The 14,842-nt window shown below is 39.0% G+C and overlaps 1 protein-coding gene across 10 annotated transcripts in view; it reads left to right on the top strand.

Annotated features, from left to right (window-relative positions):
• LOC307147298 (uncharacterized protein) overlaps positions 1–14,842 on the top strand; it is a 117,693-nt gene that overhangs the window by 25,847 nt on the left and 77,004 nt on the right. For all 10 annotated transcript variants that reach the window (XM_079851941.1, XM_079851942.1, XM_079851938.1 and 7 more), the window contains 9 exons: positions 840–1,219; positions 2,037–2,165; positions 3,173–3,370; positions 3,559–3,699; positions 4,775–5,035; positions 7,600–7,783; positions 10,723–10,889; positions 14,307–14,435; positions 14,745–14,842. The exon at positions 14,745–14,842 is cut by the window's right edge and continues 78 nt beyond it. In XM_079851941.1, the coding sequence (XP_079708067.1) occupies positions 840–1,219; positions 2,037–2,165; positions 3,173–3,370; positions 3,559–3,699; positions 4,775–5,035; positions 7,600–7,783; positions 10,723–10,889; positions 14,307–14,435; positions 14,745–14,842 (1,687 nt within the window). The remainder of the gene's footprint in view (positions 1–839; positions 1,220–2,036; positions 2,166–3,172; positions 3,371–3,558; positions 3,700–4,774; positions 5,036–7,599; positions 7,784–10,722; positions 10,890–14,306; positions 14,436–14,744) is intronic.

The raw sequence follows: 14,842 nt of genomic DNA, 5'->3' as shown, positions 1-14,842 counted from the left end.
ATGCACTTTTATGATGATAGATGCACTTTAATGATGGATAGATGCACTTTAATGATGGATAGATGCACTTTTATGATGGATAGATGCACTTTTATGATGGATATATACACTTATGATGGATATACACGCTTTAATGATGGATAGATGCACTTTTATGATGGATAGATGCACTTTATGATGGACAGATGCACTTTTATGATGGATAGATGCACTTTTATGATGGATAGATGCACTTTTATGATGATTTATGCACTTTTATGATGGACAGATGCACTTTTATGATGGACAGATGCACTTTTATGATGGATAGATGCACTTTTATGATGGACAGATGCACTTTAATGATGGATAGATGCACTTTTATGATGGACAGATGCACTTTTATGATGGATAGATGCACTTAAATGATGGATAGATGCATTTAAATGATGGATAGATGCACTTTAATGATGGATAGATGCACTTTTATGATGGACAGATGCACTTTTATGATGGATAGATGCACATAAATGATGGATAGATGCACTTAAATGATGGATAGATGCACTTTATGATGGACAGATGCACTTTTATGATGGATAGATGCACTTTAATGATGGATAGATGCACTTTTATGATGGATAGAAGCACTTTAATGGACTTCAAAAAAATGATGCCCATTCACTCCTATTATAAAGCTTGGAAGAGCCAGGACATTTTTTAATACAACTTCGATTGTATTCATCTGAAAGAAGAATGCCATATACACCTAGGATGAGTAAATCATGGGGTCATTTTCATTTTTGGGTGAACTATCCCTTTAAGTCTTTAAAAACACATTGTTGGCTTTATTCTTGTAGGACCTCAACAGAAGATTGATGAGGAACCAAAGAAGGTTCAGTCCAAACCTGTGGAGGATGAACAAGTGGTCCGGCCCAAGGCAAGTTTAATCGCTCCTGGTAATCTGTCCACTAGTGACTTCCCAGTTCTTGGTTCCAAGATGCCCAATGCAGAGGAGAAGAAACCGAAGGAGGGAAGGGGGCTTGTCTTCTATGAGTCCTTCTACAGCCAGATGAGGGAGGTTCATGGTTCGAACATGAGGGCAGCAGAAGCCTTGCTGGAAAATGAAAACAATGTTGGGAGACGGAGAAAGGCCATGAGCTCAAGCGAAGTGAACAGTTTGGCGGAGGACGTCATGAGAGCCCTTGCAGCCGAAGGAGAGCATGTGACCATCGAGAGGGTTTGTGTCTTGGGAAATTATCCAGACCTTAGTGCTGGGCGGTATGACCAAAGATTTATATCACAGTATTTTTCAAAATTATACCAGTTTCACGGCACATGACAGTGTTTTTTTTTTTTTAAAGCATGACTGGGTGTTGACCACATTTTCTACTGATTGAGAGAGGAAACACTGCAGTGGATTGACTTAGACAGCCCTATTTTACTGTCATGAGTGAATATTGTAGAAGAATCCCACACTAGTGTTAATACAGGATTGCAAGACCCACAAAAATGATGCTGTTTACAAAGAGGTCCAGCAGGAGGCGCTCATAAACGCTGCTTTATCAGGAAAGATAAAGAAAGATTAAATGAAAATAAAATCGAAACTTTTCTAAAGACAGTCAGTTCCCTTCAAATACACTCATATATAAACACCCGCGCCGCGTTTTGACTTTGAAACGTGCAGCGCTCATGTTTATTTAACAATGTCAAAGCCTTTTGGAAAATGTATTTGTGGCGGGCAGAGTTGATATAGTGAACCAATGTATGGGAAACACTGTAATATAATTTGACAGCTATTAATTATAGTTTAACCTGTCCATCTTCATACATATGTGCATCACCACACAATGCAACAGTGAAAAGACCCTCTCAAACAGTGTCGCGCCGCGTTCCCAACGTTGTTAATGTGATATACACAAAAAATCATATCATAACAAAAATAAACACCGGTATCCGGTATGAACCGGTATACAGCCCAGCACTATCCAGACCTATTTTGTGCTCATCGCAATGTCAATACCCTGACTAAATTATATTTTTTTCTATTGTCAAAGGTAATAAGCAGAGTTTGCTCACTTCTACAAGTGTCTGCTTTGAAAGATTTGAATGTGGACGCTCGTCGGAATCTTCCTGCAGTGCAGGACCTTCAGCGCACCATCAAGGAGATCAATCTGTACATTGAGGTATGAGGTCTTCACAAACGTCCCAGTGTAGGTTTGTGATGAAATATAAAAAACACACTTGACGGGAGAATGTGTAAGTGCATGTGTAAGTAACTCTGATCATGCGTGTGAGTATTCTGGAGACACTGATGTTGATCTGAGGGACTGACGGCTGATGAAGGAAAACCACTTTAATATTCATTATGAGTCCTAATCATAAATACAGTGCATGTCCACTATAACAGTTTAAATACATTAAAGAATGATTTAAACTCTGTTTTACATCTGATATACACATTTAGATTACATGTGCCATTCTCATTAATGGAGTTAAGCACTTAAATTACATCAAATCATCACAGAGAAGTATTTTTTTTTAAAAATATTCTAATAAACAGAAATATTAGTAGTGGATGCGCTGCGTTCGAACACTTTTCCTGAGGCATGCTGGGTGTTAATGTTTGCTCAGCGCATGATAACAGCAGAACTCGTGGACTGAGGAAATATTTACACGCAAATAATGATCAATAATGCACAATCCGTTTCCATTAAAAGTATAAAGCATATATTAAAAATACTATTTGTCCAGTGGAAAAGATTGAGAAAAACTTTCTCTGAAATGTATTTTATACTATTTGATTTATTTATTCGAAAACAAGGCGAGAATCGGCTACTAAATGATTCTTCACAATGTAATGTGACGCACATCCGCATCTCATATTTTCCTAATGTCTTGTACCGTTAAACATTGGATCACGTGCATGAATATGCATATGCAAATGATATGCAGATGAGGATATGCACAGTAAACGAGGCGTTGTAAGCTCATATATGGTTATTTCGGGGAGGAGACGCATGTTCACAATCTTCCTCTGACTGGGTTTATAAAGGGGTTTGTGCGCAGGTTCTCGCTTTTATAAGTCTGACATTTTTTTGCCGTACAACATTTTTTGCTTTCACGTACACTTTTAGTAAGGTTTATAAATGAGACCCCTTGAGTTTACTTGATGTGTTTCTTTCCCCGTCAGTCAGTGGAGGCGGTGTCTTGCGTGTGCACACTTTACGAACTGGGACAGGGTCTGGCCAACCTGAAGAACAAGAAACACTTTGAAGAGCTCCATCTGGGCCCTCTCTGCAAGATCCCTCTTATCCACCGAATGTTCAAAATAGATGCAAATACTAAAGATGATGATGTGCATCAGATTACAACTGTGGACATTCTTAAGGTGAGTCAGCTTGGCATTGGCTGTGTTCAGTATTCAACATACTCATTGATTGAATAACTTTATTTATAACAGCACTGCACTTGTTTAACACACACAACATAACCAATATAATAGGGAAGACAGAGAAAAAAACAACAATTCATATACATCTGCGTTGACGTAACGCTATGGCTTTCTGCTTGCTTTAGAGTCTCAGAATGTTCCGGAGAAAATGCAAGACTCCTAGAATTGACCTTGCTGATTTCCTGAAGCACCTTGCAGACCATTATAGCTGCGAGTCGCCTTACGAACTCGGCATCAGAATCCAGAGTCTTGGGTTGCCCATTTCGGTAAGATTCTCTATTGTTGTTGACATATTTTTTGGGTCTCTGTCCATCCCTCTTTCGGAAATGTCTGATTCGGTGTTGAGGGTTCAGTCTACAAATAGGGATGCACGATATATCGGCCACCATGTCGGCATCTGCCGATATATGTTAGTTTTTAATGTTATCGTAATCGTCCCGATAAGAAAATTTGTCTGATATATTAAAGCCGATAAATAATGTATTATCTCCTTCAGCTGAGACACTTCAGATGCCACTGTTCAACATGATGGTTCTGAATTGCTTGAAATATATAAAATGCACTTTCTATAAGGAAAATAGAGTTCAGTGCAACATGTGCAGCACAAGTCTGTCATATCGGCTGCATAAAATTATAATAAAAACATTATTATAATTGTGTGATTGGGACATGATGAGACTTTTGTTTTTGTAATCAGTTTCTCAAAAATTATCGGCCAATATATCGGTTATCGGCTTTCAAATATAAATAATTATCGGTATCGGCCAAAATGTTCATATCGGTGCATCCCTAAGTGTAATGAATGGCTTTTCTGGTGCTTTTACATTCTTTATGAAACATAAAGGCTTCGGTCCTCATTGTAACTGCATGGAAAAGTCTTCAAATTTTCTCCTTTTGTGTTTTGTGAAAAATAGAAAGTAAAATGGATTATAATTGTGTGTTTGGGACATGGGTTTTAATGGTGAGACTTTTGTTTTTGTAATCAGTTTCTCAAAAATTATATAAAAATTTTGATTTAGATTTATCAGCCAATAAATCGGTTATCGGCAGGGTGGGAAATTAGCATAAATATTAACATATTTTTATTGGTTTACTACTTAAAACATTCCTTGTAACGGATTGGACAGCTTTTGTCAAAGAATGCTGTTGTTAATAACAATAATGCACTTTTGTCGAGTAACTCATTTGATTGGTTTTCAGCGCTGTGTGTCACGGACACAGTGCTCGTCCGCGTGTCACGGCGCTGAACGGACCGTGACACATATAGCTGACACCCGCTATCCACTCCATTTCCCACCCTGATTGACTATAAGACTTTATTTGCTCATGCTGTGTTCTTAGACGTTGAGTAAAGCATCGGCTGCTGATTATTGCCACATGGAAAAGGCCAGAGAAACCATTCAGAGGGAGATTCAGGAGGAGGTGGATGCCAAAATGTTTAAGATCAAGAAGAGCCTGCTGGATCCCTTCCAAGGACCTATGATCTACTCCCAGATGGGAAACTCCGAGCTTAGGAAGAAATATGCAAATATGACCGCCACCGATGCAGTCCTGGAAGTCTTCAACAACTCTGAAGGCATCTTCAGTAAAACTATGACGAAGGTGAGCAACTTAAGGGCGAGTATTCGTTTGCAAGCTGGTTTTTCTTGTGGTTTGGATGTTTGATGTCTGCTAACCGCACTGGAAACACCCAAGTTGCTGTTCTTCATGGGTGGCATCTTGCTAAGTTAAAGCAGTGCTTGCTTTGGCACTCACCTCTATTACTTGTGTGCATACTTACTAAAGGTTTTTCCAAAACTCCTAACAGTGTTGTAGTGCTTCGGACCAAATTCGAGTTAAAGGAGTAGTTCACTTCAGAATTAAAATTGACTGATAGTTTACTCCCCCCACGTCATCCAAGATGTTCAAGTCTTTCTTTCTTCAGTCGAAAAGAAATGAAGGTTTTTGAGGAAAACACTCCAGGATGTTTCTCCATATAGTGTCTTCAATGGGGTCCAACGGGTCGAAGGTCCAGATGTGAGTTTCAGTGCAGCTTCAAAGTCTCGACACGATCCAGCCGAGGAATAAGAGTCTCATCTAGACAAACCAGCGGACATTTTATAACAAAATAAACATTTATATACTTTTAACCACAAATTCTCATCTTGCACTAGCTCTGTGATGTGTGCAGATCGAGTCTGGTCTCGAGTACTAAAACACTGACGCATAGCCTGAGTATTAAACTTGAAGGTTTTCTCACAATTCAGATTTTTTTCTAACAATTTTGAGTTTACATCTTTATTAGGAATTCCAAAACAAGCTTCGATAAGATTTGCGTATGGGCGAACACAATATAGCTGTGTAGTTTTGCTGCCTTTTGTTTGGAGCAGCCTTTACGTAAAAGTGTTTGTCTTTCTTAAACAAGGTTTGGTGGTTGAGTTCCCACTTGTAATTATTATTCCTAATGAGATGCAAGGGATAGTTCACCACAAGCTCTCTTCTTGTTTTGTTCCAAACCCGTATCACGTACTTTCTACTTCGTACCCCAAAAGGAGATTTTATTGCTTGGTCTTTGCAATTATGACTGGAACTGAAGCTTTCAAGCTTCAAAAAGTGTGTGGATGATGTATAATTAGAATTTTGGGTGAACTATTCTTTTATTTCATGCTACGCTCTTGGTAATTGCAGTGGTAATTCCTTTTAGCTGTTTAAGGATGTAAATGGGTTTAAAGATGAGAGTCGGAGAGGGATCGGTTGCTTTCCTCATTAATGTGATGTCACGCTCATCATCTGCCAATCCCACACAGAAATGTTTCTCCAACGACTTGCATCATAACCATTGAGTCTTTATGGTCCTCATGCAGTTGCTCTTTTGATTGACCTTTCCCTCTTCATTCACTTTAAGCCATTCTTTGTACATGTCCATGAACTTATTCATGCCATTTCTGCTCTGGTTTGATTAATTGCAGGGTTCCCACGGGTCCTTGAAATCCTTGAAAGTTTGTGAACATGAAAAAAAAATGAAAGTCCCTGGAAAGTGTTTGAAAGTAAACACACACAGACACAGGTCCTTGAAAGTGCTTCCATATTATTCCCTCCGGTCTACTAATGTGTTATTCCGCCAACACTTCATGGCCTATGCGCACTAGCTTGCTTGATTTACTTTAGTTACGCGTGTTTACGTGTTACGTTAAAGGGGTGGTATAATGCCCTTTTCACAAGATGTAAAATAAGTCTCTGATGTCCCCAGAGTGTGTGTGTGAAGTTTTAGTTCAAAATACCCAACAGATATTTTTATATAACATGTTAAAATTGTCAATTTTTGAAGGTGAGCAAAAATGCATCGTTTTGTGTCTGTCCCTTTAAATGCAAATGAGCTGCTGCTCCCGGCACAGGGGGCGGAGCTTCAACAGCTCGTGTCGTTTCACCTCACACACACATGCACTGAAAATATCAAAAACGTTTAGCCTTTTATGTTCAAACCGGAGTCAGACAATGATGGAGAGACTCAAGAAGAAGAGACAACATGTAGAAGCAACAGGACATTTCTGAATGGTTAGTTGATGAATTTATGAAGCTGATGTGTAGTTATCTTCTAGTCACTGATTAGCATATTCTATCATGATAATCTATAAATCGTGTTCAGGGGGCGGAGTTTATGTAAATTCTAGGGTTGGTGATGTCACTAACCCGGGAGGAATGTGGTGTAGTCTCTACCAGCCGTTTGTTGTAGTCCTTAAAAAGCGATTTCTGTAAAAGCAAATATCTCCCTTTGCTTTGAACTTTGAGCGTCGTAACTTTGCAGATGTTGTTGATGCTCAAACAGCAACATTACACACTAACTAAAGCTAGAAAAGTGAAATCATAATCAACCACTCCTTTAAGTGTTTGCTGTGTGAGGTACTTTGTGTTGTACGTTGCCATGACGTTCACGCGCGCAAAACTGTAACAATGTATCTTACAAGGTAACACGATGTAACCTTGCTCTCACTTGATATGTGTCCCACATTAAGTCCTTGAGTTTGAGGGTTTTGGACCTGGAAAGTCCTTGAAAAGTCCTTGAATTTGGAGTTAACCGAGGTGTGGGAACCCTGTGATTGAATCCGACTAAGAACATGAATGTTTCTACTTTATAACGTGTTATGGAAACGACTGATTGTGCTTGTGTTTTTTGTGTGTGTCCTCAGAATATTCAGGCATTCCTGACATGTGTCATGAGAGACAGGCTAGCTAGAGCCCTGTTCCAGCTTGCTATATGCTGTGGCTCCTTGGACGCGCCTCAGGATCTGGTGGCTAAAGAGAAACCTCAGAAAAAAGCAGAGGCAAAGAAAGCTACGGAAGAGAGAGCAACGGAGATGCTCCCCACTGAAGGTGTCCACTTTATCACCTTATTATTTCCCTTTTCAGTTTTAGCACCCTATAAGGTTAAAGGGTTAGTCAGTAATTACTCTCCCTCATGTTGTTCCAACCCCGTAAGACATTCGTTCATCTTCGGAACACAAATTAAGATATTTTTGATTAAATCTGAGAGCTGATCACTCCTCCATAGGCTTCTAAGGCATTATAACTTGCTGGCCCAGAAAGTTAGTAAAGACATCGTTAATATAGTCCAAGTGACCACAGTGGCTCAGTCTTAAGTTTATAAAGCGACGAAAATACTTTTTGTGCGAAAAAAAAAACAAAAATAACGACTTTATTCCACTATTCATTTCCTTCTCTCTGGGCCTCGAGTCTTTTCACGTAGTAAATCTGCGCAGCGCTTCTGGGTTGTACGTCACACGCATCACACACATGACCAGCGTCGGCCAATAGTGAGCCTACGTGTGACGTGCAACACAGACGCGCTACGCTTAAACACTACGTGAAAAGACTCGAGGCCCAGAGAGAAGGAAATGAATAGTGGAATAAAGTTGTTATTTTTGTTTGTTTTTTTGCGCACAAAAAACGAATTTCTTACGGGGTTGGAACAACATGAGGGAGAGTAATTACTGACAGAATTTTCATTTTTGGGTGAACTAACCCTTTAAGGCTCTGATATACTCATGGCAAAGTTATTTTTTTGTCCCTTAAAAGTGAACATCCAAAGGCATTTAGATGAATATATAAATATGTGCTGCACTTTCCTCTCAATAACACATTAAACACACAACAGAAATGAGAAAACAGCAGTTCAGAAAGCATCTGATCATTATATTCAGACTGTCCTGTCACGTCACGTTTATTCATACAGCACTTTATACAGTAGATGCGTTACAGTATTAAACATGAGTGTCAGTGTCTCTTTCAATTAGAATCACAGCTTCAGTTTCTACTATAAAGCGGCTCTCCAGGGTTTTTACTCGCGTCTGAATAGAAGAAATTAACCAGAGATTCACACCTCAAAGAAGGCGGAGCCTCTGAGCCACACCCACCTATTACATCATCATCACACCGACCAATAGAGACAGAGCGCATTCAGGCCACGCCCACACCGGGGAGGGGGGCGGGGCAATCCAAACGTCTTTATTGACTTTGTATTGTGTGAAGCTGCTTCCTTGTCATTTCTGACTTGTAACAAAAAACAAAACAATGTCTAAAAGCTGCTATGACAAGGTGTACAGCAAACAAGCTAAAAACCCCAGAAATAAGTGTTTATAAGCTGTCGACCTTAAAAGTGAGCGCTTAAGGACACAAAAGTGGATACGGGTGATTGAGACAGACAACGTGTCATATTACTCTGAGAACTAACTCACGCCCGCTGGAGCGACAGGATAGCTTATCTTACAGAAATATAATATATAAAACTGACATTTGGATATTTGACTTACCAGAGACAAAATGTTTTCTGCACACATAATGTATTTTTAGTGCATACTGAGTGTCAGGATCCCACAATTTACCCATTCGTATCCACTTCTGTGTCCTTAAACGCTTGTTTTTTGGAGTCGACAGCTTATAAAAACGTATTTCTGGGGTTTTTAGCTTGTTTGCTGTACACCTTGTCACATGGCAGCTTTTAGACATTGTTTTGTTTTTTGTTACAAGTCAGAAATGACAAGGAGGCAGCTTCACACAATACACAGTCAATAAGGACAGTTGGATTGCCCCCCCCATGACGCGTGTCGCTCTGTCTCAATGCCTGTATCCACTTTTGTCTCCTTTTACGCTCGTTTTTGGGGATTTAAAAAATAAAATCAAAAATCGTTTTTTGAAATCCATTAATGAACTTTGTTTTGGCATGATTTTGTTCGAAAAGACATCACACTAGTTCATTCTTCGATTTCACTTGAAGTATATCGGGGCCTTAAAAGGGAAACATGACAATTAATAGAAACTTTTTGTAATATTTTATTTATTTATCTGTATTTGTTGGGGTTTTCTAAGCAGTTATTGAGGTTTTTGATTGAATTGCAGTTAATGTAATTAATTAATAAAACGAATTGGTAGCACTTTACAGAAAGGTCCTATTAGTTAGCATTGGTTAATGCATTAACTAACAAAGTGCAATACGTCTGTTAAAGTGTTGATGATTAATCTTAGTTATTTATAAAAAATAACAACTGCTCATTGTTATGTCAGCTCTGGTTCAGTAAATAATATTAACAGATGCGACTTTTGTTTTTTAATAATTGAAAAACTTAAAGTCCAAATTGTCAACGAGTGGATCTCTGAGCTGAGTGAGTGGATTCAAGATATTTTAAGACATAGAGAATTGTTTTTTCAAGGAAAAAACTTTTAAATATGTAATTTCGGTGATCAAAGATGAGTTTTAAGTGATAAAATTATTGACTACAGGGGGACTTTGCAACTTTAGGTCATTTATAGCCAAGCAGTAAAACATAACGTCACTCATCCAATCAGAAATTAGCAGCCAAGTGCCAGCCTAAGGCTAATCATAAACTTAAAATTGTTTTTCAAGGAAAAAGCGTTTAAATATGTCAGTTTGGTGGCAAAGATGAGTTTTAAGAGATATAATTATTGACTACAGGAGGACTTTAATAAATCATTTTTTTAATGGTTAGTTATATTAAAAAAAGGACCCTTATTGTGAATTGTTACCAATCAATTCAGTAAAATTTTAGTCAGCTGACAGTCTAACATCTAAATTACTTTTGCTCAGGTGCTTGAATTTTGTTAAGAAAGATTGCATTGATTTGTTGCATCGTTTTTGATGCAAATCTATAGATTCCCTTATTATTACGGTTCTCCTTTTCCTAGGATGACGATGACTATGGGGAGTGTGCATAATCAGCATCAATGTTTGTTGAATCAAATGTTCATACTTGATTTATATACTTTCCTGCCTAATGATGTGGTCCTGTTTTGCATAGCTGACGTGAAGAGCTACTTCCAGGATCGTGTCGCTAGCTTCAACAGCACACCTAGCCTAGCGCAGCTGCGCACGCTGGAGAAGAAGATTGCAGAGCACTTCAGTTTCACAGACTTCAGTCAACTCCAGCAGGGAACTTACCTGGACTTCATTATCAAAAACAAAAAGGTGTGTGATTCTGCTTCACCTCCAAGTCGAGTCTCCTTCATTTATACAGCGCTTTAACAATATAGAGTTTCACAGCAGCTTTACAGTGATAACAGGAGATTACAGTAACAGAGAGTGTTCAGGTTTTACAGCAGATCTAGAATAAAGTTACTGTCCAGATAAAGTTAGTTTTGACTGATTCACTTCTGGTGAAGTTATTAGTTATTATTATTATTATTTTTTTTTTTCTTGCAAATTGTTTTATGTGTTTTATCTGCATGTAAGGTGTCCTCGAGTGTCACGTAAGGCACCTATAAATAAAATGTATTATTATTATTATTAGGGCTGGGTAAAAAATATCGATTTCTCGATTTTAATCGATTCTCATTTTTACGAAACGATATTGATTCTTAAATCCCAAGAATCGATTAGTCATCCTGTTTTCAGTTGATGAATGAATGGAACATTGTAGCGCATCCCATCCAATAAATCACAATAATCTTTGTGCTTTGTTACTATTGATATGAAACAAAGTCTCAGATTTCAAATTACATCCATTTTCTTACGAAATTCAAAAACATAAATATGGTTTTGTCGCTGTGGCGTGAGATCGCTCTGGCTCAGCTCAAGAGAAGCACATGATCTTCTCCTCCGCCTTAATAACACCAGTTACAGCGCGAGATAAACATGAATGAGCTTCTGAAAGTGTGTTAAAAGATAGAGAACAACTTATCAAAGTCCGTATCATGTGACATGGAGTCGCTCAATCAGTGTTTCAGCCGTGGAAAGACGTTAATAAACAATGTCATGTAACGTCACATTTACCTCAGAAAAACCATGTGACCATAAACTCGTCAGTCAGTGAGAAATATTAACTCTAGAGGAGCATTCTGCTAAATATATGCACCATATTACACATTTATTATCATTTTTAATGTTCTTCAATATTTAATGCATGTTTGAATAAATCTGGAAAGTTTTTTATGACAGCCACCATTTAAATTTTTATATAATTTCATATAACTTTAAATAAAAGTGTATTTTAAGTGTTTGTATACAAATCAGTTCATTTTTACCTTCAGTATTACAGTATGCTAATGAAGCCTATAGGCTACAACTGACTCCCATGGCTTACAGCATTAGTGAAGAGATTTGTTTTCCTTGAGAAAATGTGGCATGTATTGAACCTGATATCCAAAATAATTGATATTGAATCGAATCGAAATTGCAAGCTTGTAAATCAAATTGTGGAATTTGTGTCAATACCCAGCCCTAATTATTATTATTATTAACTTAGCGGCCGCTAACACGACACCGTTCTAACTGAAAACAGAAAACTTTTAATGTGTTCTGGCCGTTCGTTTGCACGACAACAGTGTTCGGTGGCTCGCGAACCCAAACTTTGAAACGGGTTCCAAGGCGCAAGTTTAGATTTTTTTTTTAAAAACGTGATCATCTCCGTGTAAACTTCAAAAACGTGAATCTGTGAAATCGGTGAATCGTGCACATGCGTATCACGTGTTCAGTCTATAGGTATGAGTATTTGAATATAAATGTGTGCAGGCGTGTAGTCTTTCTTTACAAATTGACCTCACCAAATTACTTAATACAGATGCACAGTAACTCACAAAATGGATCCATAAGAGCGTTATTTCAAAGAAACAATATGTCTCTGCCTCAGGGCCGTTTCTAGCCTTTTTGGCACCCTAGGCAAGATTCCTATTGAGCCCCCACTCCCCCCCCCCCCCCCCAAAACTGTAATTTGGCATTAACAGTTTTACTCACTTAAAAGGACTTTGTTGCACTATGCTGGAGTATAAAGTTAATAAATGATCGTTCTCTCCCATAGGATTTTGTGAAACTATGTTGGGTGGACCTCTGTCCTCTAGGGGGTTTCGGGGGCATGAAAATTTTGTACATTTTAAGGTTAAATTAATGCATCAATCTGGTGCACTTTGAGAGCTAAAAATTAAGAGCTTCAACCCATGAACTGTGCACATTGAACAAAGAAAAACCATTGACTTGTACCTGGACACTAAAGAGGGCTCAAACATCTTAGTTATTATATAGAGTATCAGTCTACATTACATTATCACTGGTGTTTATGATTTATATAAGTATTCCTATGATGTAAAATCCATATAGCCAATATGTACTGTATAAATTAAAATTAATATTTCAAAAGTATATTTTACATTACACTACAATAGTATAGGAAAATTATAGGAAAAAAAAGGGAGAAGAAGAGCGAGTTCGGCAAAAGGCGGATTCGAACTCGGGTCGAATGCATCAAAAGCTACTTACAAGCACCTCACGCCTTACGCCTTACGACCTATGCCACTGTAGACATTTAGAGATGGGCGTCTTTTTGCCAAAAAGACAGGCACTTAGTGCAAATATACGCTCCATTATCGGAAATGTAAAAAAATAAGGATTTTTCTTCCACTCGCTTGGGCGAGAAAAAAATATCTTGGTGTGGTGGGGGCTCTCACTGGCGCCCCCCAGCCGTTTGCGCCCTAGGCGACCGCCTAGTTTGCCTATGCCTAGAAACGGCCCTGCTCTGCCTTATATTTACTCATATGTGACTAGGGCTGTCAATTTTGTGAAAAAATCCTGTTTGATTTTTGAGACATAAGTGTTCATTGAATCGATTGTAAAATCGATTTTCCATGTCTAAAGACATTTCCATTTTAGACGCCGAATATGGGCAAATCCACGGACAACTAACAGGCATTAGGACGAACGTAAAGGGCGCTTGAGACACGCACAAGTCTGCAATATTCCTGTTAATTTATTGGCGTGAAGTTTCGTGCACAATGTCAAACAGGAGTGCAACATTCTCGAAAAACAATAATCAGAGTGGACTGCCATAACATCAGTGAACAACATCACTGCAGGATTCAACATGGCTGTGTTTACCATTAGAAATGTCAAACAAAGGCGACTGTAGACCGTAGCCCGAATCTGTATCTGTATGCATGAGACTGTCTGCATACCGGCAGAATTCACAGTTTTGTAGTAAAAAGAGGCACATTATGCAGAAGGATCATTTGCTGTAATGTGTGTGTCAGAGCCTGGAGTCGCTGTGTGACGCGCGTTCGCTGCGGGCGTATCGTGACGAGCTGGACGCGCTCCGAGAGAAGACCGTTAAAATCGATTCCCTATTTTCGTTTTCGAAACTTGCGTTGGTTGGTCCGATCGATTGTGTGATCGATTTTCGAACACAAAGTGACAGCCCTATGTGTGACCCTGGACCACAAAACCAGTCTCGAGTCGCACAGGTTTATCTGTGGCAATAGCCAACAATACATGTTATGGGTCAAAATTAGTGATTTTTTCTTCTATGCCAAAAATCATTAGGGTATAAAGTAAAGATCATGTTCCTTGAAGATATTTAGTACATTTTCTCACGGCGTGTGTGTGTTGCTGTTCCCGCAGATCCTCCAGGAGGCAGCAGGGGGCGCCGTCGCCATCGACAGCCAAGATCCCGGAGCCAACGGATTCAGACCTTGCAGACAAGACGTGTTCGAGTTCATCAAGCAGTGCGGCGAGGGAGACGCCAGCAGAGTGAGTCCTGCCGCCGGCTCGTCTGTGCATGTTACGTGTGACAGATCACAACTCTGATGAATATTTGCCGTGACAGATAAAAGAGCCTCCTACTTGTAGAATCAGATGAACAAACAAGTGTGGTTGTAGTTCATGAATGCTTTGGCATACGGATCTAAGGTTGGGTTCCTTTTAAAGAAGAAAGAATATATAGAAGTTTCATGTTAAATCAACATTTATTTTATACAAATGCATGATGCTTGAAAATTTGTCTGGAGCACCAAATTGAATGGGTTTTTAACATGTGTTTGCTCTGTTGTCCCGGATCAGCTGCCGTTCATGGAGGCGGCCCTGAGGAGCCACTACGGGATCAGGGACAGCCGGGAGCTGGGTCACGGGCCGCTGGGTTGTCTGGTGAATTACACGCA

The sequence above is a fragment of the Squalius cephalus genome, assembly GCF_949319135.1.
Source record: "Squalius cephalus genome assembly, chromosome: 19".
Classification (NCBI taxonomy): Eukaryota; Metazoa; Chordata; class Actinopteri; order Cypriniformes; family Leuciscidae; genus Squalius; species Squalius cephalus.
This window is presented reverse-complemented; position numbering and strand designations above follow the sequence as displayed.